The 21,799-nt window shown below is 42.4% G+C and overlaps 1 protein-coding gene across 1 annotated transcript; it reads right to left on the reverse strand.

The window, feature by feature from the left end:
- Positions 1 to 2,768: 2,768 nt before the first annotated feature.
- On the reverse strand, positions 2,769 to 3,830 carry LOC115508382 (E3 ubiquitin-protein ligase RNF167-like). Its single transcript, XM_032595048.1, has one exon. It carries the CDS (start codon positions 3,828 to 3,830, stop codon positions 2,769 to 2,771), a length of 1,062 nt encoding a protein of 353 aa, XP_032450939.1.
- Between the last annotated feature and the right edge of the window lie 17,969 nt (positions 3,831 to 21,799).

Genomic DNA, 21,799 nt, shown 5'->3' on the forward strand with positions numbered 1-21,799 from the left:
TCATTCATCAATGACATGGGGACTTATTTGCCAGATAGTTTTCAAACACGTGAAGGATAGCTCCTCACGTTTTTGTGCTATTGGTAACGTAACGGCTGAAGACATGACACACATTTAAATTTAATCTGCGTTATTGCCAGTCTCTATCACTTTGTTAAGTCTAGGTAACCAGCAAAACAATACATAAATCCAACCCAGGGGAAGCGAGATGGGCGAGAAGTATTTGCCAGCTTCTGTGGTATAAATACTTCTGTCACAACCAATTTCAGGCTCCAATGTAATGTCACTGACACAGAGATCAGAAGACATGCGCGGCAGCACACCCCTGCATGAGCTCTATATGCAGGCAGGGCTAACAGACAGAAAGGACCTCTAGAGTGTAAGGAAGAGTAAAATAATTAGGAAGTGATGAGCGTGGATTAGCTTTGTTTTTAATATAGGTTATTTAATAGTAAGTTTATATAATCTAATGTTTGGCAATGCCTGTGTTTAGCAACGATGTGGCAAGGCTTCCAGAATTAGCAACTGGCTCTCTTGAGCCAGTGTGAGCCCAGCCACTCCAGCGCACGGGTGGATAATTCTTCCTTGATCATATATCCCCTTTCTTACTAATTGTCACAAGCATCACGCTACGTAATGGCTGTTTACTTGTTTGTGTTCTTCTCCCGAATATCAGAGAATTGGGGATGAGACCTTCCTTCTCTTCGTCACAGCTCCCTGCTGTGCCTGGAATGTCATGGAAGTTCAGGAGATGTTCAGTGGACACGTGATGAGTACAGGAAACGTCTCATAGTCTTTGCTTGTGACTTTCATTCATCCTCCACTGGGCTTAACAAAGGCCACTCTTGTGGCCTTCCTTCCCTTTAGAGGAAGTTCATACAGGTAGCAGTTAGCCACTTTCCGTACATTGCTCACCTCTGGAGCTAACCTCAGAATGTCATATTAAAACAGAGAGGAACGCTGCACAATGTAAGCCAGGGAAGTTTCTCACACTTGTTACTCTTTGGACCCACCCACCCTTAGTAAATCGTTATAGAATATGCTATAGTGGTCTGCCCAACACCCCTCCGCCCCCACCCCCCACCCGGCCCCAGTCCACTCAGGACTAAACCTTGGCGGTCAAAGGTTCTCAGCAGAGTTTCTCGCCAGAAACTGTCCTTGCCTGAAGAAAGCTACCTGGCCCAAGACCACTCCTCTCCCCCTGTGCCAGCCTGTAAGAAATGACTGGTGACTTCAGGGTCACGTGGACCTGCTCTCTTGCTTTGATCTGGGACATCTTTACGGGGCCATCCCTGCTCCAGTGCTCTCTGGGGCCCCCGCTGAGACTTCTCGTGCGATGGCAGTGTGGCCTTCAACTCTTAACCTCTGCCCAGTTCCGCTTCCTTCACTCCTCAACCAACTTATAAACACAAAACTCCACCTCAGCGTCTGTTCCTTGGAGGTCCCATGGTTGTGCAGCCCTCAATATTGTCTAATGCTCATCAATGCACACATTTTAATAGAATCTCATGCCAAAAGATGCACATTGTGAAAAATATTGAAATAAAAACCTGGAGCATAACATTAATGAACAGAACAGATCATCCATCGGACTCATATTTGCAATTGCCTTAATAGAACCGTCTCAGTTCTAAAACCGTGATTTTACATGCATCTTTATTGAAATAAAACTATACGTTCACTTAAATATTCCATTTTCTCACGACTACTGACTCTGTTTTCCAATACGGAAGTCTTGCCGTGTAAAAGTTATTTCAAGGCTTGCATGAAAGAGAACATTCTAATCCAAATAACAGAGTATTTAATCATTTGCATTATCAATGCAGGATCAGGAAGTCGGAGGTGAGCTGAAAGCAGGCATACAATAAGAACTTGCTTAGCTAATAATAACAATCATTAAAAGGTGAAAATGACCTTAATTTCTAAAAAGGAAGGGTATTAGCTAACCCCTGAACTACACATAGGCAGCTCCACACACAGAAAATATGGCCTGACAGTCACCTCTCTCAGGTGCAAAGCATGCCGTGTGGCATGGGTCCTTCATTTAAACAAAAGACAAAGCTAAAATGCATCCTCCTGAAATTCCACCCCAATTAGCCATATCTGAGTACTAAAAGACCACATGCTGTAAAGCGATTAAACGTGTTATGTTTACACAGGCACTTACCACATAAGAAGAGCAGAGGACAGGGGACCCGCAACCTAGTTTTTTTTTGTCATGACCCCATGGACATTTCAACAGTTTTGCACTCTCGAGGCATTAACTGACGATAATTCAACATTTAGATAAGAGTCATTTATTCCATTTATATCCACCCCTCTCAAAAATGGTTAAAAGAAATGCGCTGAAATTTTTACAGATAGGAGAACTTGCATCAAGGCCAAATGTAAAATGTTAATATCCCGAGGTAAATTTAAGATACTCTGAGGGATTTAAGATAACGTTTCTGATTTTTTTTTTTTTTTGTCACCCTTGGCACGAATTACTAAAATACGCTCTTTCAAATTGCCTTTGACAGCTTTCACCTATGGCTTTCGCACTTATCTGAATGACTTTTTGTTTTCACTCCACAAAAACAATTTTATTAGCCCAGTAAGCGAAGACCCCGTCCCTTTCCACCCCCAGCCCCCTCGAAAGGATAGGGTTGAGTAAAGGAGAAAGAAACCTGCGGTGGAAATGCGTCCTAACCCTCACAAGGTTAGACTGAAGGCAGGGACAGGGGCTTGCAAATAGGTGGCCAGAGGGGGGGGGGGGGGGGGGGGGGGTATCAGACCAGGATGGCCGCAGAAGAGGGAGAGGAGGATGGGGAGGGCAATGGATCTATTGAAGACCCAGGAAAAACAAAGGGGGCTGGGGCTAAGGAGCCAAAGGATGTGGGAAGCGTGAGGCTGGAGCCCAAAAGCGGGGTCCGTTCTGTGGCGGGCTGGTCCCTTGGCTCCCCTTCCTCATCACCTTCTTGCCCCGGAGTTTCTCCCTCCTGTTCCCCGTCTCCAGGGCCGCTATGAACAGGCTGCTTGCAGACGGGGCAGGTCTTCCGGGTCTGGGTGAGCCAGGGGTCCACACAGCGGCTGTGATAAGCATGGGCACAGGGAAGGACCCTCAGCTTGTCTCCGTCCTCATACTCGTCCAGGCAGATGGCACAGACCTCATACCCGTCTCCCCTCTGATAGTCGTGTGTAGGAATCCGCTTCAGTTGCTCTTTGCTCAGTCGATTCCGCTGGAGATGTTTCTGGTGCTGGATGAAACGAACTATCAGCCCTGCTGCCACGGCCAAAATCAGCAGTCCCACCACCCCTGTGAAAGGGATGAGGCAATAGCCCAGGAGGAAGTTATCGTCCGGGACCAGGAGCACTTGCGCTCCCTTCTCATAGACGTACAGAGCACGCAGGTACCTGGAGCTCCTTTCCCCAACAAACACAGACGGAATCCAGATCTGCTGCTGGAGCTCCTCGCTGCTCCACGCCATAGTCAGAAGTTCATTGGAATTTACATTGTGTACCACAGCGGCCCCATACCCAGCCTTCTGAACGTTCAGGACCTTGAGGTCGAAGTTGCAGTCGTATCTTCGGAGAAGTGCAACGAAGACCGATCCGTTGGCCGCGACCGGGGGTGGCGGGGCAATGGGGCTGCAGGCGTTGGCGGGCTGGGCCTCCACAAGTAACCCGGGAAGTCCCTCGTGGCTCAAGGCAGCCCCAAAGAGAGCTGGCAGGTCTGCAAAGTCCATGCTGTCATTGCGGTCTGAAGTGGCTCGAATGAGCCCCCGGATGGGGGCCGCTCCCCACAGCACGGTGGCTCCAAGCAGGGGAAGCAGGAAGGCCGCGGGGTGCATGGCGGCGGGAGGCGAGACTGGAGGAGACCTAGTCTGGTGGCAGGTGCAGAAGAGGGGCTCTGTGTCCTCTCTCTGCCCTTCCTTCAGCGTCCCCGGAGTCCAAACATGCCCGGGTCCCACCTTCCCAGCTACACGGGGGCGTGAGGCGGGAGCCTCACCTCGGGGAGCGAGATACTCAACCAGTTTGGCGAAACTAGGAGGAAGACACTAAAAGCATTCTTTTCTACTCTAAGGATAAAACAAGGAAAGGGGGCAAAGGCGAGCACAGGCGACAGAAAAACTTCCAGAAGAGGAGGAGCGCTCAAGGAAGTGGAACTTCCAGCCAAGTAGGCGTCTTCCTATTTCCGGGAAAATGGTCTCTTTTAAAGAAAAGTCAGGCCCCTTCCCGCGCGGGGGCCGGCTCTCCAGATGAAGGACTTCCGGTGCTCGGCTCCTCCCTCTGGCTGCTGCAGCTGTGGTTACTTCAGGTCTCGCGAGAGTGCTCGCCGCGTTTCCATCCCACCCGCTGAAGGCTCGGTGTGCCTCTCGTGAGGCTTTTTAACACTGGCTTGCCTGGCACCCCCAGTCTCACTTTGAGGCAGACCAGAGCAAAAAATGCGTAGCCGACTGTTACTTTCAACGTCGATTTTAAGATCGATGAATCCAATTTGAGAATGCACGTATCTACGAGTGTCAGGTCTTCTGTTGGCCTACGTGGTAAACAAGTGTGTGAAATCTGAGACAATTCACAAATAAATGCCACCGTATGATGAAAATAACCAAGAATCGTCTATGTGTAAAAGAATTTAACAGTTTAATAATTTTATCCCAGTAACTCAACACAGTCTTTGAAACTGGTAAGTTTCTACTTCCGTTTCAGACACAGTATAGATGCGTCCGTAAAATCTCCCTAAAATCTTACTTCTTCTGAGGACCAGTGTAGGCTAGAGGTTAACCTGCTGGGTGTTTGGATGATAAATGTTTCTAAACTGTTATAGAGGCCTGGAGAATATGTTATGGAACTGTATCCCTACAACCAAAGAAATAAGTAGATTATAAGATTGTAGGAAACCAAGATAGATTCTTTCTTGTGAGCCCATTTACAAATATCCATTGGTTCTCAGACTTTACATTTCCATACAACTGCCCTTTCTGTCTTTAAGTGCTATCCCCAGAAGTCAAAACTTAGATTAGAAAAGGAAATTATAGGCCACTTTAAATAAAGATGTGCCTGATTGGCCGAGTCAGAAATGGAAAGGTTTTACTCTGAGTACACTGCCCAAGTCGTCCCTCCAGACTTGGGTGGCCACCTTCTCACATGACAGGATTATCCTGCCATATTTGTACATTGGTTCCATTGGCCAAAATCTTCTTTCGGACTTTATTTTCTGTGTCTTCTGTCTTCTGTGTCTTATTTTCCCTGTGTCTTCCAATGTGGGAGTATAATGGGTTATTACAGGCCATTCATCCTGCTTCGACTTAATCTCTCTCGGGTGAAGCACAAAACAATAAGCTCTAAGTACACCTACATCTGAAGACGGATGCTATACCGTTCCTTCAGAATGTTTAAAATGGGGCAGAGGAGAGGACACAGCAGCCCCAAACTGGTCCTATTGGCATTAGCTACTCACTGACCTTAGCCTAAAAAGATGGAAAGTACTGAGAAGTTTTCTCCAGAGTGAGTTAGCAGTGAGCTATGCTGACCCACACACACCCACGGGGAAGCAGACGTGATGTTTCCCCTTAACCTCAAGCCAAAGAAAAGTGACTTGAGAAATTCAAGGCCTAGAGGAAAGGAGAGGGCAGTGCATTGGGTCAAGCTGCGTTTCCACACCCAGAGAAGTTTCTCAAAATCCAAACATGGATCTTGCCATGGGAAACCTTTAAAAAGAAATTGCCTGGAGGGTTCTGTCCGAAAGGGCAGAGGGACAGCACGACAGGATGGACACTAGAAGCAACCTAAAGGCCAGAAGAGGCGTCACAGATGGCCAGCCCAGGAAAGATACCGGCCTCATCAGGTGAGCAGCAGAGAGAAGATTCAGGAGAAAAATATTGCTGAGAAATACACCAAAACACTCACCGGGTAAGAGGAAAGGGGTCAGTTTGGGATAATTTGCCGAGCCATACCAGATTGCTACCACACTGGCCACTTGTGATTACTCCCCCTGAGGCCAATCCTAGAGAAGTCAAGAGCAGAACCTAACTGGAGCAGGAGGGAAGCAAAGACAAGAGAAGCCAGCAGGACCCGCCCCCAAATACCCGGAAATTCAAGTCTGAATTAGAACCCAGCTGGGGGAGGAGAGTCTATGTAATGAGTCTGGGATTTTATACTGCATCAGACTACACTAGAAGGGTGCAACTGTCATTCTGGACTGAATACTTAAAGTGATCCAAGGCCCGGATGCGTTCAGGTTTTTCTAGTTCTGGAGTTTATCAATTTGGAAACCTTCTCCAATAAAAACAAAACAAAACAAAATTGTGGTTTCAAAATCAGAAACAGAGCCTCAGAGAGGCCTATGCAAGCAGAGGGCCATGAAACATTCTCCCAGTTCAGGGGAGCAAGAATCATCTCTGGTGTCTCTAGTACAAGGATTTTGTCCCAGAAATAAAGTTGCTGTGGAGGAAATCTTTTTACCATAAAATTTGTGTTAGGTATATATTTTATACACACATATATTTTATAGGTAATATACATTATCTCTAGAGATGTACTTAATTCTATACACACAAATATGTAATTTGAAAATAACTATCAAGTTAAGTTAAATACAAATTCATTAGCTGAACCTATTAAGATTTCTTCATTTTGTAGTTAGATACTCCAGATAAAATCCTCACTGGCTGTCACAGATGACTGGTAATTATCTCAATCCAGAATGTTCAGTTTGTAATGGCTATCAAAACTATCTGCCTTTGATTGCTCACTGTTCTTCCTATGCGTGGACATATTTTTAAGGAACTCTGTACGATCAGCAGCTTCCTCATCTATCTTAAACTTTCCCAAAAGAATCCAAAGCTACCCTCCCCCTCCCTTAGTTAGTAACGGCCTCTGAGAAAACTTAAACAAAAGGAAATGTTTAATGTCGAACAATAAGGTCCCTTGATATGGGATCAGACTATCTGGGGTCCTGTATAAGCCTTCAAATCCATATTGTGTCCTTCCAGTGGGAGAAAACAGTCAGTCAATTCAGCCACAGAAAAAGAGTGAAGTCGTTGATGGGCATTGCATTATCTAAACAATTGGTGATTATATAGGTTTTTCTCGATTTTCAACTCGTTCTCCATACAGCAGATAGACACAAGATTATTTTACTGAAATAGAATCATTAATCACTCCTGCTTGCAAATATAAATGATATCTAAGAGCTAAAAAAAAAAAGATATTGAATGTGAAATATTCCAACATCCCAACTACCCTATGCTCCTACCACGTCTCTATGTAGTTTCCCATGGCGTCTTCGCCATCCTCCCTCACTGGGTTCTTTTGGGTAAGATTCTTTATTTTCCAGCTTGTAAGGGATAATTTACATTTATATTATGGAGCCATTAGAGAGAAGGAGAAAAAGAAAAACTAGAAGGAGCTGAAGCAGGGTCTAGACTCCTGACCTTGTCATTCTAATGCTCCCAGTCGAGACCTACCCCACACCTATGTGTTACATCCCCATCCTTTCGTGCCCCCTCAAGGTCATTGCTAGACCTGGCTCTAGCCATTGCCAATCTCTCTAGCCATTCTCCCTCTCTGTTCAGAGTCATCATTTTCCCCTCTTTAATGGATCAGTCTGTTAGCCTATAAACATTTCTCCCAGGATTAAATATGAACAGATGAATAGATAATTGAAGGGAAGATAGATCAAATAAAAGCTCCCTTTTGACCTTTCTCTCCTTCCCAACTGTTGCTCCCCTTTCTCTTTCTTCCTTTTTTTTTTTTTTTTTTCAACGTTTATTATTTATTTTTGGGACAGAGAGAGACAGAGCATGAACGGGGGAGGGGCAGAGAGAGAGGGAGACACAGAATCAGAAACAGGCTCCAGGCTCTGAGCCGTCAGCCCAGAGCCCGACGCGGGGCTCGAACTCACGGACCGCGAGATCGTGACCTGGCTGAAGTCGGACGCTTAACCCACTGCGCCACCCAGGCGCCCCTCTTTCTTCCCTTTTAGCAAGACTCCTTGAAAAGGGCCTTCTATAACTCGCTTTCTCCAAGTTTTCCCTTTCTGTTGAACATTCTTAAGTCATGATCTGTCTCCTTCATTCCACTGAAACTGCTCTTCTCTAGCTCGCTAATGATCGCCAAATCACTGAACCCAGTGACCATCTTTCAGTTTTCATCAGATTTGACCTATCAGAAGCATTAACCCATCTGATTATAGAAAACGCTGGTTTAAGAAAATGCTTTCTTCCCTGGGGCTCCAAACCGGTACTTTCACCTGCTTTCTCCCTATCTCTCTGGCTCGTCTTTCTTTTCTCTTTTATATTCCTTTTTTCACTCCATGTCTAAACGTTGCAATGCCCCAAGCTCAGTCTTGGTACTTCTTCCCTATGCTATCTGTATTCACTCCCTTAGGGATTTCACACAGTTCCGTGGCATGAAATACCACCTCTGTTCTCCCAACTGCTATCTCCTGCTCAGACGCCTTTTCAAAATCCAGACCCAAACCCACGCTGCCTACCTGACCTGTCCATCTGAGTATATAATCGGAATCTCAGACTGAATATCCCAGGCTGAATTCTTGGTATTTGTCCCTAAACCAACTCATCCTTAATCTGTGCTATCATAAATAATAATGACTTCATTCTCCCTCTCTCTCTGTCTCTCTCTCTCCTCTCTCAACTCCCAAACTGTCTACCAAAATAATCCCATTGGTGCTACCTTCCAAATATATTCTTGCTATTTCATATTACCCCCTTATCATCACCCCGGTCCAAAACACCATTGTTTCCTAAACTACTGTAAAAGTCTCTAGTGTTTCCTTTCTCAATTCAGAGTCTGTTAAAACATAATAACATAGTGTCACCCCTTTACTCAGAAATGGCTTCCATTTCATGCAGAAAAAAAAACAGAAAATCTGTCTATTACATGTAAAGTCACGCGCATTGTCTGATCCATTTTCTTACTAACCTTCCCTTCTACTCTCTCCGTCAGTCACAAAGGCCTCCTTCCCCATCCTTGGACGTGCCAGAATTACTCTGCACACAGATTTTTTTTTGTACTTGATCTTTCCTCAAACTGGAATGCCTTCTTCTCGTATATTTTCATGGCTTGATTTTTTTTTTTTTTCTCTACAGTTTCTATTCAAAATCCGCTTCTCAGCAAGAACTCCACTGGCCACCACTCCCTCCAACAGACATTGTAGACTCACTGACCCTGTTGCTGGTTCTTATTATTTATCCCTCTCTATCACGTATAACTATATAACTGTATTATATACTTTACTCTCATGTCTTTGTTATTGCTCATTGCCCCATTAGAACGAATAGTGCAGGATCATGAGAACAGGACTGCTTTTCTGTTTTATCCACCAATATAGCTTTATCGTTCATCAAGTTGCTTAAAAGGTTGTGTACGCTCAACAAATATCTTCTGTGGGGCGCCCGGATGGCTCAGTCGGTTAAGCATCTGACTTCAGCTCAGGTCATGATCTCACGATTTGTGAGTTTGAGCCCCACGTCGGGCTCTGTGCTGACAGCTCGGAGCCTGGAGCCTGCTTCGGATTCTGTCTCCCTCTCTCTGCTGCTCCCCGACTTGCTCGCTCTCTCTCTCTCCTGTCTCTCAAAAAAAGTGAATAAACATTTAAAAAATTTTAAAAAAACAAATATCTTTTGTTATTTATTGGGTTGAGAGGAGATTTGAGCGGAGATTGGGATGGAAGTGGAGACTGATTTGGGGTTGGAGGTTGAGGGATACAGAGAAGCTACTGGATGTGGGAGATATTGGTAGAGAAAAGAGTGAAGGAGAGGATTTTAAGATGTGCTAGTGCAATTTACAAATTAGTTCCCTCTAACATTTTAATATCAACTTGACCTCTTTTAAGTAATTTTTAGGACTGGACTGCATTTCTGTTCATGGGATCTATGCAGATAGCATGCCACTTAAGACCAGGCTTTTTAATGCAATAAAATCAAATTGCAAACGTTTACTTCTGTGTATATCATCAAAAGAAATATAAGTTTCCCCTTGTTGCAAAGCTCAATTCTTTTTGACCTCTGTGCAACCTTAACGAGGATTTCAGCTCCTTCACCAGTTTCTGGAAGAAATCCAACTGCACCCAGAATATGGTAAAATTGGGGTAGAATTGTTGAAGGTTTGTTTCAATAGGATCCCTAGGATTCCACTAAAAAGAAGTCTTCCTTGAACTGCCTCTTGTCTTCAGTGCTTGCTTTCCACCTGCAGAAATTTGTGGTCGCTCTGTCGTGGCCCCTGCAGCACGGCATCCCCCCCGGCTTTCCCCCTCTTTTATTAGGGCAAGGAGCCCTCTTCGTCCCCTCAGACTTGGACTTGGATAGTGTCTGTGCAGCAAACTTGATCTTCCCCTGCAATGAATATCTTTAAGAGCTGCTAAAAGTATATTTTCTCCATATTTGTACACTAAGAATGGAACAAGAAAGTCAGAAAAATTATTCATTGAAAAAAACCCAAAAAACCAGGGGTGTCTGGGTGGCTCAGTGAATTCAGAGTCAGACTCAGTTTCGGCTCACATCATGATTGATCCCAGGGTCGTGGGATCAAGCCCTGCGTTAGGGTTCTCTCTATCTCTCTCTCTCTCTCTCCCTCTGCCCTTCTCCCAGCTCTCACTCTCTCTCTCTCTCTCTTTCTAAAAATAATAATAGTAATAAGTTTTTAAAGAGAGAGACAGAGACATCAACTTCTTCTAAAGTCAACAGTGACTTTAACTGTTTGTGAGCTATATTGGCAAAGTATATAAATTTCAGAAGCCATCACAAAAACACTTTAACATTTTTTTTTTACTCTGATTAAATTGGATTTAGAAGCTTGGCACTGAAACCCCCAAAGTTTGGAACTTATAGGAATGTATTAGGTTGCTCGGGATTTTTGTAACTAATGTAAAATTCATTAAAATGGCATTATTCACAGGATGAGAATGCACTGAAGGATTAAATTAAAACATAGATTTATTTTTAGGAACAGCCCATCATAGGAAAAAACACATGTTGTTCCTCAGCCTAAAACTTAATTTAATGTGCAAAAACTAAGTAAATGTCATTTAGTGTTATGAGGAACCACCCCTGGGAATATGCAGTGTTTATTTACTTAAAAATTTATTTTCCTTAAATTCATGAAACCTACAAACCTGAAATTGTAGTATCGAGGTAGAAGCAAAATTAGCTAATGTTTGCTAATAATAACCAAACTAACAGGTTGCAGCTCACAGTAATTGTTTTTCAGCAAAGAAAGAAATGGAAATATAGAACATTACAGATGATTTCTTAATTAAATGGTATGATATTATTTGCTCTATATTAATCGTATTCCCAGCTCAGTCACCCCACTTTAAAACTACAAACAAATCCTTCTAATTCTTTCTTTGACTCAGGAGTTGTCAGTCTGGGACTTCAGAATCATTTGGTCTGCTCTGTGGTCTTTTATGGTATATTTCATGTATGGTTTCTAAAATAATAGTAATTTAGGGTGCCTGGGTGGCTCAGTCAGTTAAGCGTCCGGCTTCAGCTCAGGTCATGATCTCACAGTCTGTGAGTTCGAGCCCCACGTCAGGCTCTGTGCTGACAGCTCAGAGCCTGGAGCCTGCTTCGGATTCTGTGACTCCCTCTCTCTCTGACCCTCCCCTGCTCATGCTCTGCCTCTCTCTGTATCAAAAATAAATTAAAAAAAAAAAACATTAAAATAATAGTAGTTTATTGTCCATAATTTAGTGACAGTATAGTTTATATCCTTAAGCTTCTTAAATCTTAAAGTAACTTAGAAAAAAAAAAAAAAATGAAGACACGTTCGACAAAATTCACGTATTCGGGCCATATGTCAAAAACTTCCATGGAGGAACCATACAGGATTCAAAGCCCATAAGCTAAAATGCGTCCCCCTGCCCTCCCTTTGCCAAATCTCAGCCTAGAACAAGAACACTTATGTCATGAGTATGACTTTTAATTTGAATTTAAGAGCCCCCAATTCGATAAAATGGATAACAAATATGAGCAGAAATGGTTTATCAGGAAGTAACAAGGTTGATCCCCAAATGAGTGACGATCTGCAAAGCGGAGCCTCCACGTGCATGAAAGCCCTGAGCCAAAATGAACCCCGCTGACCCAAAAAAAAGCTTAACTCATGAATATAACGTAAGTATCGAAACTAGTACAAGGAAGTCTCACTTGGCAACCCTGAACGCGACAGAAAATTTGTTAACCACAAATTTGTCACTCAGAAACCCAGATGTCCGTTAGTGGTAATAAGATGGTTGTGTCTGTACATTTGCACCTTCAAATAGCTAGTGGCTGGGTGACAGACAGACGTGCTACTGAACCATGTGGCCTTCCTCCGACTTTTGCCCATTTTAATACTTCCTTCAACTCTCCTAGCAGTGTGATTGCGCTGCCCTTCCTCAACCTTGCCTGAGTAGACTGACCAGGGTGTCTCTTCCACTTTGTATGGAGATCTGACCAGTAGAAGCATCAGATAAATCACTCACAGGTGTACTAACAGAACAGTTTAGTGTTTGGGGAGGAATATCAGAACCACGGGGACACAGAAAGCCCTAAGTGTGCGGTAAACAGGTACTTACAGTCGTGACACTGGCAGGAACCTAAACAGCTTAAGCAACACCAGAAATCTGTCGGTTCGTGGAATTGAATGAAACACCAGATGAACAGATAAACAACAAAGACGTGAAATAAGAACATGGGAGTGCGGGTGGTAATTCCACAGGCTTCTTCAGCGCGGGGTGATCCCCGCTCCTGATTTCTGCCTCTCCGTGTTCGTGAGCTTTGTCCTTCCCTGCAGGCTGACTGCCTTCACACCGCACGAGACACGGCCCCCGACAGCTCCTGAGTTCGGCTTCTTTCTGCTCGGTCCCCAGTACAGGTTTAAGGCACAGACCTCCAATGCCAACTCTGAATAATAGCGATTGCTGTACCAACTTTGGCGGGGATGACCCCGAGATTTTTCTGCCATCTCATTAAAGACTTCTGGGGCACGTGTGACGTATATTTTACATCATTACCCTTATTTGATTCTTGTGCTAGTTAATATAAAGACAAGATCTATTCTTTTTTTTTTTTTAATTTTTTAACGTTTTATTTTTGAAACAGGGAGAGACAGCATGAACAGGGGAGGGTCAGAGAGAGGGAGACACAGAATCCGAAACAGGCTCCAGGCTCCAAGCTGTCAGCACAGAGCCCGACGAGGGGCTCGAACTCACGGACCGCGAGATCATGACCTGAGCCGAGGTCGACCACTTAACCGACTGAGCCACCCAGGCGCCCCAAGACAAGATCTATTCTTATATATTGGATTTTACTCATGTTTTATGCCCTTTGGCATAAATCAAATGGAATCAAATGTTTGATTATAAGTTGAATGTTTCAAATCTTGTTAACTTCACATAGAGATAAATAATATCATATTATTTGTTTTTCTATAATATTGTATTTTCTATTTTTATGTAATAATATAACACGGATTTACTTTTTTTAGTGTTTATTATTGAAAGAGAGAGAGCAGGGGAGAGACAGAGATTTGAAGCAGGCTCTGTTCTGGCCGCAGAGCCTGATGTGGGGCTCCAACTCACTAACCATGAGATCATGACCTGGACCAAAGTCAGAGGCTTAACCAACCAAGCCACCCAGGGGCCTAATACGGATTTACTTTTTAACTGAAAAGCTTATTTAGAGAATGTGAGATTTCAGCATCCCTTAATGTTTCTTTTTTCTCTCACTGCCAATAAAGAAGTCATTGAAAGTAAAGAGAAGATCATTTTTTTTCAGTTTATATTTTCAATAGTAAAATAGACTTTGTACTGTACCCAAGATCTGGTTTCCTTTTTTTGTTGATGAGTCTCAAGTCAAATTTAAGTCAATGGGACCTTTGGAGATTGGGGTTGAAGTTAATGTTGACTTGGTGTTGGTGTTGACTTGGTTGTATTCTGGAACTTCTGTATTCTAACCAAGCTATACTGGTAATCCTAATCACGAGAAGAATTATATTCATGTGATTTAAGTCAACAAATACACTCTTCAAGCTTACTCTTCAAGGCCTCCCCACCTCGAATTTCCTACTCACTTCTTGGTGATCTAACTTTGCAGAAAACCATCAAGGAGCCTATCAATCATTACATGTCCACATCTAGAATTTTCATTTCTAGGGAAAAATAATGCAGATTTCTGACTACTCTTAAGGGAATCACTTTATTAGTTTCTCTACTAATTTTTCTTAAATAAAAAATTACAAGAGGGAGGAAAGAAAATGGACTAAAATATCCAAGCTTTGTTTGGTATTAAGCTTCTAAAAGATTCATTCATGTTGCATATGTTTATAGGAGGATAATTCAATCAGGGTCATAGATATCTCAATAAATTGTGCTTTGAGAGTTGAATAGTCTCAAGTCATATGAGAAACTGATTATCTACCAGACTCCCAAAGGGTCAAAGAGCACACGTGGAGACCACAAACGCAGCGGGCATCTTCTCATTGCTTCTCACCTCAGACAGGAGGATGGTTTTACTGCTACAGAAAAAAGAAACCTACTGGCCAAACACAGATAGATTCAAGAACATGCATCTTTTTATAATGCACACATGTGTTTTCTTTTCCAGTTCTGTCTCCCTCCCTTCTACCTGAATGTAGTTCCATCATTCTTATGGGAACATAGACACATTTCATGGGAAATATATATTATATATATTATATATATATATATAAAATATATATTATAATATTATAATATATACAATAATACAATATATAATACAATGCAATACAATAATACATTACTATATATATTATATACAATATATGATGTATATATAATATATAATGTATATGTATATGTAATGTATGTAATGTGTAATATGTAATGTATAATGTACATACAATATATAATGTACAATGTATATATTATATATAATATATAATATAATACAATACAATACAATTATATATATATGGTAAAAAGATTCTTCCATCTAGTTAACACATCTGTAACATCGTGTTCCATTTTTTTTCTGAAAATACTAATGGGTAAGAACTCTGGCCAATCAACCTTACTTGGCTGGTACTCTCCACTTGCTCTGAGTCAAGTCAAAAGAACGCATGTGTTAGGCATCTTTTGGGTAGAAATAGCAAAGCGATCCCCACTTTTAGGAGAATCTGCCAGCTGAAAACAAAATCTTCATAGGTGCCCAAAGATCATCGTATGGATTTTCTCTCTAGTGGAATACATTTCAACATTCTTCTGAAAGACAAAAAGGATTTTCCAGATTTGTTATAAAATTGTTTTTATAATTTTCTTTTTTTGGTGTTTATTTAGTTTGAGAGAGAGAGAAAGCAAGCAGGGGTGGGGCAGAGAGAGAGGGAGAGAATCCCAAGTAGGCTTCTGGATGTCAGCCCAGAGCCCTCGTGGGACTCGATCTCATGAACTGTGAGATCATGACCTGAGCCAAAATCAAGTGTCCGATCCTTAACCGACTGAGCCACCCAGGCGCCCTGTCATAAAATTCTGTTTTAATGAAACATTATTCTGAAAGATAAAAGTTTTGCCCAAGACGTTATTACAAAATCAACTCGTGAGAATGTTATGGCAACAGCAATGCCAATGAATGTACCACGATGACTCGGGAAAAGATACAATCAATTCCTATTTTGAATGACTGTTTTGAAATGCAATTTTTGTTCCGCCACAATTAATGTGTTGGGGTAAAATTTGAGCACAGCAAGAATCTTGAATTTCATCTTGTGGTTTGCTTGTGGTTTCATCTGCAAGAAGCCCTAGGTGAACGTGGAAAATACAACTAAGCTAAACTGAGCTGAGTAGAAATACAGCAGACTCGTCAACAAGAGCATTTATCAGCTACCTCAGTCCACTCACACGTTAGGAGTCACGCCCGTCCACATGGGATGTCAACCTTCCTGTGACTCCAGAGTCACTGCTCTCCCACCACGTCATGACACGCAAGCTGTAGCAAGCCCACAAGCAAACTTCAGATTAAAGAGCCATATTTATTGTCTTTATGTATTGTATATGCATTTCTGTATTTCTTAATCCTTTAGGATATACAAGAGTATGCTACCTGCTTTATTCGGTTGCCATCCTTTTACATGTCAAATGACAAAGGTTTTGAGTGTTAAACACCTAAGCCTTCTTTTGCCCACACACTCTTTTAGTTTACGTGATTCTGCATACCAGGGTGACTTTTAAGAAAATGAATGCCATGTTACAGCAGAACTGACTGTACTTGGGGGCACCTGGGTGGCTCGGTCGGTTAAGCATCTGACTCTCGGTTTTGGCTCAGGTCATGATCTTGTGATTTCTTGGGTTCCAGCCCCATGTTGGGCTCTGTGCTGACAGTGCACAGCCTGCTTGGGATTCTTTCTCCCTCTCTCTGCCCCTCTTCCACTCATACTGTCTCTGTGTCTCAAAATAAATTAACTTAAAAAAAAAAAAAAAGAACTGCTTGTACCTGTACTTTTCATAAGGAAGGAAAGTCTAACAAGATAAAAAAAATCGAACGACCCAACAACATGCTATAGACCACTCACTTATCTGACTAAGAGAGCTTGTTCTATGATGATCATATGAAAATTAGATCCATAGCTTGAGCCCAGACACATGTTACAGCAAGACTCAAATGTAGCCCTAAATGTCATTGTGTTTTTCATGATTGAGGTAAGTCTTGTGCTTTCCTAAAGAACTTCCTTGAGAAAGAATTTGTACTATAAACATCAGGATAGGAGCAGAAGGGTGGATTGGTGAAAACAAAGGCTTAAAATCAATTTAAGGCCACTAAAATGAAGTGAAATGGCTTGATTCACATTTGATCACTGACCAAAACAGAGCCATTTGCAAATAGCCCATTCTCATATATTTGCAGAATTCAGTGCCCAAAATCACATTGTATGCAACACAGCACTGTTAAAGGACTTAGGCATTGGAACTGCTTCTATCACTGTAATGTTTTGGGAAGTGGGGGCAGTTTGTTTTTGTTTTGTATTTTTTGCTTCTTTATCTTGGGTACAAGAGAAAAAAAAAAAACCTGGCAAACTAAACAACTAGTCTATTTCTTGTCTTGCTGAGAAGTTAATGTCGCGGTTCGAATTTACAAGGCAATGGTTTACTATTACGGTAGGACAAAATTTGGGTTTGTGAACAAAATCTATCTGAAGCCAGTGATACAGCCACTCTAAAAGCTAATTATGTTTTTATCTTTGTTTGAGTGGGGCGGGGTAGTGCTTTTCAAAATACATTAAATTTTGTTCTGTCAGAATATGGCAGAAAAAAAGAAAAATGCCAACATGCCTATCAGTTGAAATTGTCGTTAAACCTTTAGAAGAAAAATGTTTCCATCTTCCAATTTGTGCCCTTCCTATTAGAAAGAAGGGTGAACTAGACAACGAGAAGTAAAGGGAAAGTGTCATCTTCTCTGCCGGTTCCATCGACTAGGATAAGACTGGGTTTTCCGGAAAGAATTATCAGAATCCATTATATGTGTCTGCTCTTTTCTCCAAGCCTTAGGCATCCAGGTCTTTAGTTTGTATTAGGTCTCACTCACACTGTCTTGTTCTGAGCAGAGCAGACCTATCACCCGTTTGCATTTGCATTTGCCCCGGACTGTGGATTGAGTTACAATGTGTATTGAAGCAAACTCCTCGTACCAATAGGCCACCAGTATACTACACCCATCCCAGTTGGACCAACACCAGTGATCTCCTCCCTAAGTCCTCCCCCTCCAGACTCAGTCTGGGTTTTCCTGTGACTAGAAACCTCTCTTGATTTCCAACGTCTTTCTTAAAGACCTTGTCATTCAATAGACCAAAGTACCCGGTCATGCCACCACGGCCCCCACCACCAATGACTAGGATCTGTCTCCTTGTTTTCCACAAGCAAAAATTAAGTAATCGTGAATGAAGCAGGAAAAGAAGAAAATACGACTATTTCCAAGAAGTCATCACATTTTGCAGGATCACATTAAAGGCCTAAACCTCAGAGATCTGATGACGAACTGATAGAGTTCATTCAGAAATCCAAAACAATATGATGCTCCAAAGTGGGCTCGGTAAGTTATAGAAGCTGTAAAGAAGAGACCAAAAGGTGTACATAAGCTACGCATCAAAGCATTTTAAACAAGCAACAAGCCCAGCCAGCAGACCCAGAATAATATAGTCCATTGTCAGGGTCTTTCTTGTGTTGGTGAAAAACAACAGACTAATTTAGCCTCTCACCGGGAAACACTGCAATACATCGAACTAAAGCCCTGTGTTCTGATGCGAGTTTCCTGATCAGAATTTGACTTCCCTTACGGGCTGACCCATAGGGAGAGAAGGTACTGGTGCTGAGGTTTTGAGTACTCTGGTTCCTAGGACAGTTGCAGCCTCCCTGGAAAATGTATAAATTTGCATTCTATGTCCATACGTCAGCCTCAGGGTCAATTAATATGAGCCTGACCTTAGAGATAGATGATTGTCAACTGCCTGACAAAACCAAGCTTCCAAATCTGTAGGCCTAGGCACCTTAATGACTCTCTAGGGTAATGCCTCCCTGGCAGGTATTAGCAAAAAAGAGTGCAGACATAAAGTTGTTTGAATGAGTGAGTTGTTTCTTATTGAGATTTCTAAATTTCATCCAGCTCATTCGTAGGATCCATATTGCCCCTGACTCACCTGACTTTGTACAGGAAGGGACATTTGAATTTTCTGCTGTACAGACATCTAGTTATTACCACTACCACCATCACCATGTTTGACTTCTCAGTCACCCGTATCTTCTGAAATCAAATATAAATATATTTGTTGATATAACAGAAATGTATTCCTACTTGAGAATGTCCCCTGCAACAGGGTTGGTTCTCGCTTCTTCACCTGATCCCAACCCTCCTCTTTTGGTAAAATTCTACATAGGATGCCCGTATAGGAATAAATGGCATTTGTCTTCTTTTTGGGGGGGGAGGGTGACATCAGCAGAAGGGGGGCAGAGGGAGAGAAAAAGAAAATCTTGAGCAGGATCCATGCCCAGCATGGAGCCCTGTGTGGGGCTCAATCCCACGACACTGAGATCATGACCTGAGCCAAAATCAAGAGTTCGATGCGAAACCAACTGAGCCATCCAGGTGTCCCTAAATAGCTTTAAGACAAAATTATCAAAGATGTGTTGCCCACCTGCCTGTAGCCCTTTCTAGGTGGAAAAATATTGACTCTACTAATCATAATGTGTACCCCATTAGTGTCTGTAGAATAGTACCTATAGAACATTATAAACATGACAAATAACTTAAATGGGAAGGTCAAGTTCATTAAGCATGGTAACTGTGGCAATGGAATACACTCTAAGTATATCAGACTCAAGTTCCTCCCAAGGGACTTGTGATTATTCTCAGCCTGCTAGAGATAACAAAAATGTTCCGGAACAGCCTGGAAGTTTTCAGTGTATCCCTTATTACACTAGTCCTGTGACTATCTACCACTTGCTTCAGGAAGTTTATTAAAAAGTCTTAGACATACTAATATACCTGATTAAAAAATTCCTTTTTAGAAGGGAATATTTACCCACAAACTTTAAAGGAAGGCTTTGCTTCTCTCTAACATGATCACTCAATGTTAGCTTTGGCTTTACCAACCTGTTTCTAAAACCCAAATAATTCCTGTTCCTTTATTTCATTCTCTTTCCTATTAAGGTTTTCTCACACCCAATCAAGTTTCCCCTTTGGGATTAGCATCCCTTTTATGGAACAGACACAGTACTGGGCTCTCTATAATGGTAAAAAGAAGTAAAAAGTGAAACCATGCCTTCAGTGACCTTCCAGTACACAGGGATATCAGGCAGAGTCATATAAAACAATTCTATCTCGAAAGAGGAAATAAGTCAGTGCCAGGAGATTAGTAATACATAAAATGTATCTGTAGTAGAAGAGATAGATTATTTTCAAGTAGAAAGGCACTTAAATTTTCTTGGACAAGTTTGATTTGCAACTCAAAGGATGTGTAGGTTTTAGATGAACAAAGATAAAGGTGAAGGAATAGTGGGGGCAAAGGGGAGGTTGAGTGGGGTAACAGGGAAATGGGATATGTCAGACATGTACGAGATGTGGCAAAAATGACTGCCAGAATCCATTTGTTGGTAGCCCCCTCGTGAATTCTCTGATTTGGGCAACATACCAACTCTGACACAGACACAGATTCATGCATTGCCAAAAAAGACTCCATTCTTCCCAAATGCCTTGCTGAGCAAGGTAAAGTTAGCAGGAGATTTTGTAGGGAAGATAGGGAGTGAGGAATAGTGGTTTCCATGATATAATCATGACTAGACCTCTATTCAAATGGTTTCTTCTCTGGGAAATTTTACTGCCAGAGAAGCCAAGATTCTTTCTTCCTCAGACTGTACCCCTGGGGCTCTGCCTTATGGCACCTTTTTCTCTGTCTTTTCTTTGTTATGTAGAGGAACTTCCCTCTTTCTCTTGCTGAGTGTCTTCCTAAGGATCACTTCTCCCTTTGGGGAGGACTCACCAAGACCTCATCTTCAAACACTGTGCCATTCTGCTTTCAGATGCTAAAAAAATGGATTTCCCCTGTGTATCCCCATTAAGTAGGAAGGGAAAGCATTTACTTAGTGGAAGCATGAAAAGGAAGAATGGAAAGTCAGATTTCGGCCAAAAGGTAGAGCGTTCTTGGAATTCAAACACTGCTCGGGACCCTTCTGAAATGGATAAACAGGGTCACGTGACGAAAAGAGTGTTTTGTGGAAATTAATTCATGGGCTGGGGCCAGCTTCATGGGTATGTTGCCTGTGCTATCAGCCTCACAGGTCCTCGGCCCAGAGAGCCCCACACATGCTCTAATGCCCTGTTCTTGCCAGGTTAAAATTCTTTATTATTTCTGAACTGGGGGCGCAGTGCCTTTTCATTTCACACTGGGTCCCTCAAACATGTAGCTCTTTCTGCCAGAGATAGGCTGATAGCCAGCCTCTAGCAAAACACCTGGTGCCTATAGTTACATATTTGCTAAATGAAAGAACTATATTTTTTCAATACATTGTGCGCAGGAAATTGAAAATGGAACAGAATGCAGAGGTGTTTTGCAGATGTCCCAGTAGAAGGTAATGTGTGCTGACCGAGAGGAGGCCATACAGAACACGGGTCCAGGTAGAGACCTGAGTATCAGACCCAGGCTTGAAGGTAAATGTCTCACTACAATCCAGGTCGGCTTTCTGAGCTTTGATTTCTCACGGGTAGCTAGGATGACCTCCAGCCTTGCTGGGGACTTTTCTCTTCTTCTTTTTTTTTTTTTTTTTTTTAAGTTTATTTATAGAGAGACAGAGAGAGAGAGAGAGGGGGGGAGAGAGAGCAAGTGGGGAGGGGCAGACAGAGAGGGATACAGAGAGAATCCCAAGCAGGCTCCATGCTGTCAGCGCAGAGCCTGACGTGGGACTCGATCCCACGAACCCATGAGATTATGACCTGAGCCAAAAACCAAGTCAGACGCGTAAACAATGGAGCCACCCAGGTGCTCCTAGGAGCTATTCTAATGAGTATACTTGATGGAAAGGATGACTGTGGAAGATATTGTAAAAAAATAAATTATATATATATATATATATATATATAATATGTATTGTGTGTGTGTATAGTCACTTAAAAATATACAGAATTGGAGAAATAAAGAGGTGAGGCTCACAGAAAGAAGAAAGAAGCTGAATTTGCCATGAGAAAATAAATCAAGTTTGGCGATCGGGTCAAGTCCTACCTAATGAGCAGCTGACCCAATCCAAGAAGTGTCCAGCAGAAAAAAGGCACTCAATGAACTGTTTCTGGAACCAAAC

The sequence above is a fragment of the Lynx canadensis genome, chromosome A1 (genome assembly GCF_007474595.2).
Source record: "Lynx canadensis isolate LIC74 chromosome A1, mLynCan4.pri.v2, whole genome shotgun sequence".
In the NCBI taxonomy this organism is placed as follows: domain Eukaryota; kingdom Metazoa; phylum Chordata; class Mammalia; order Carnivora; family Felidae; genus Lynx; species Lynx canadensis.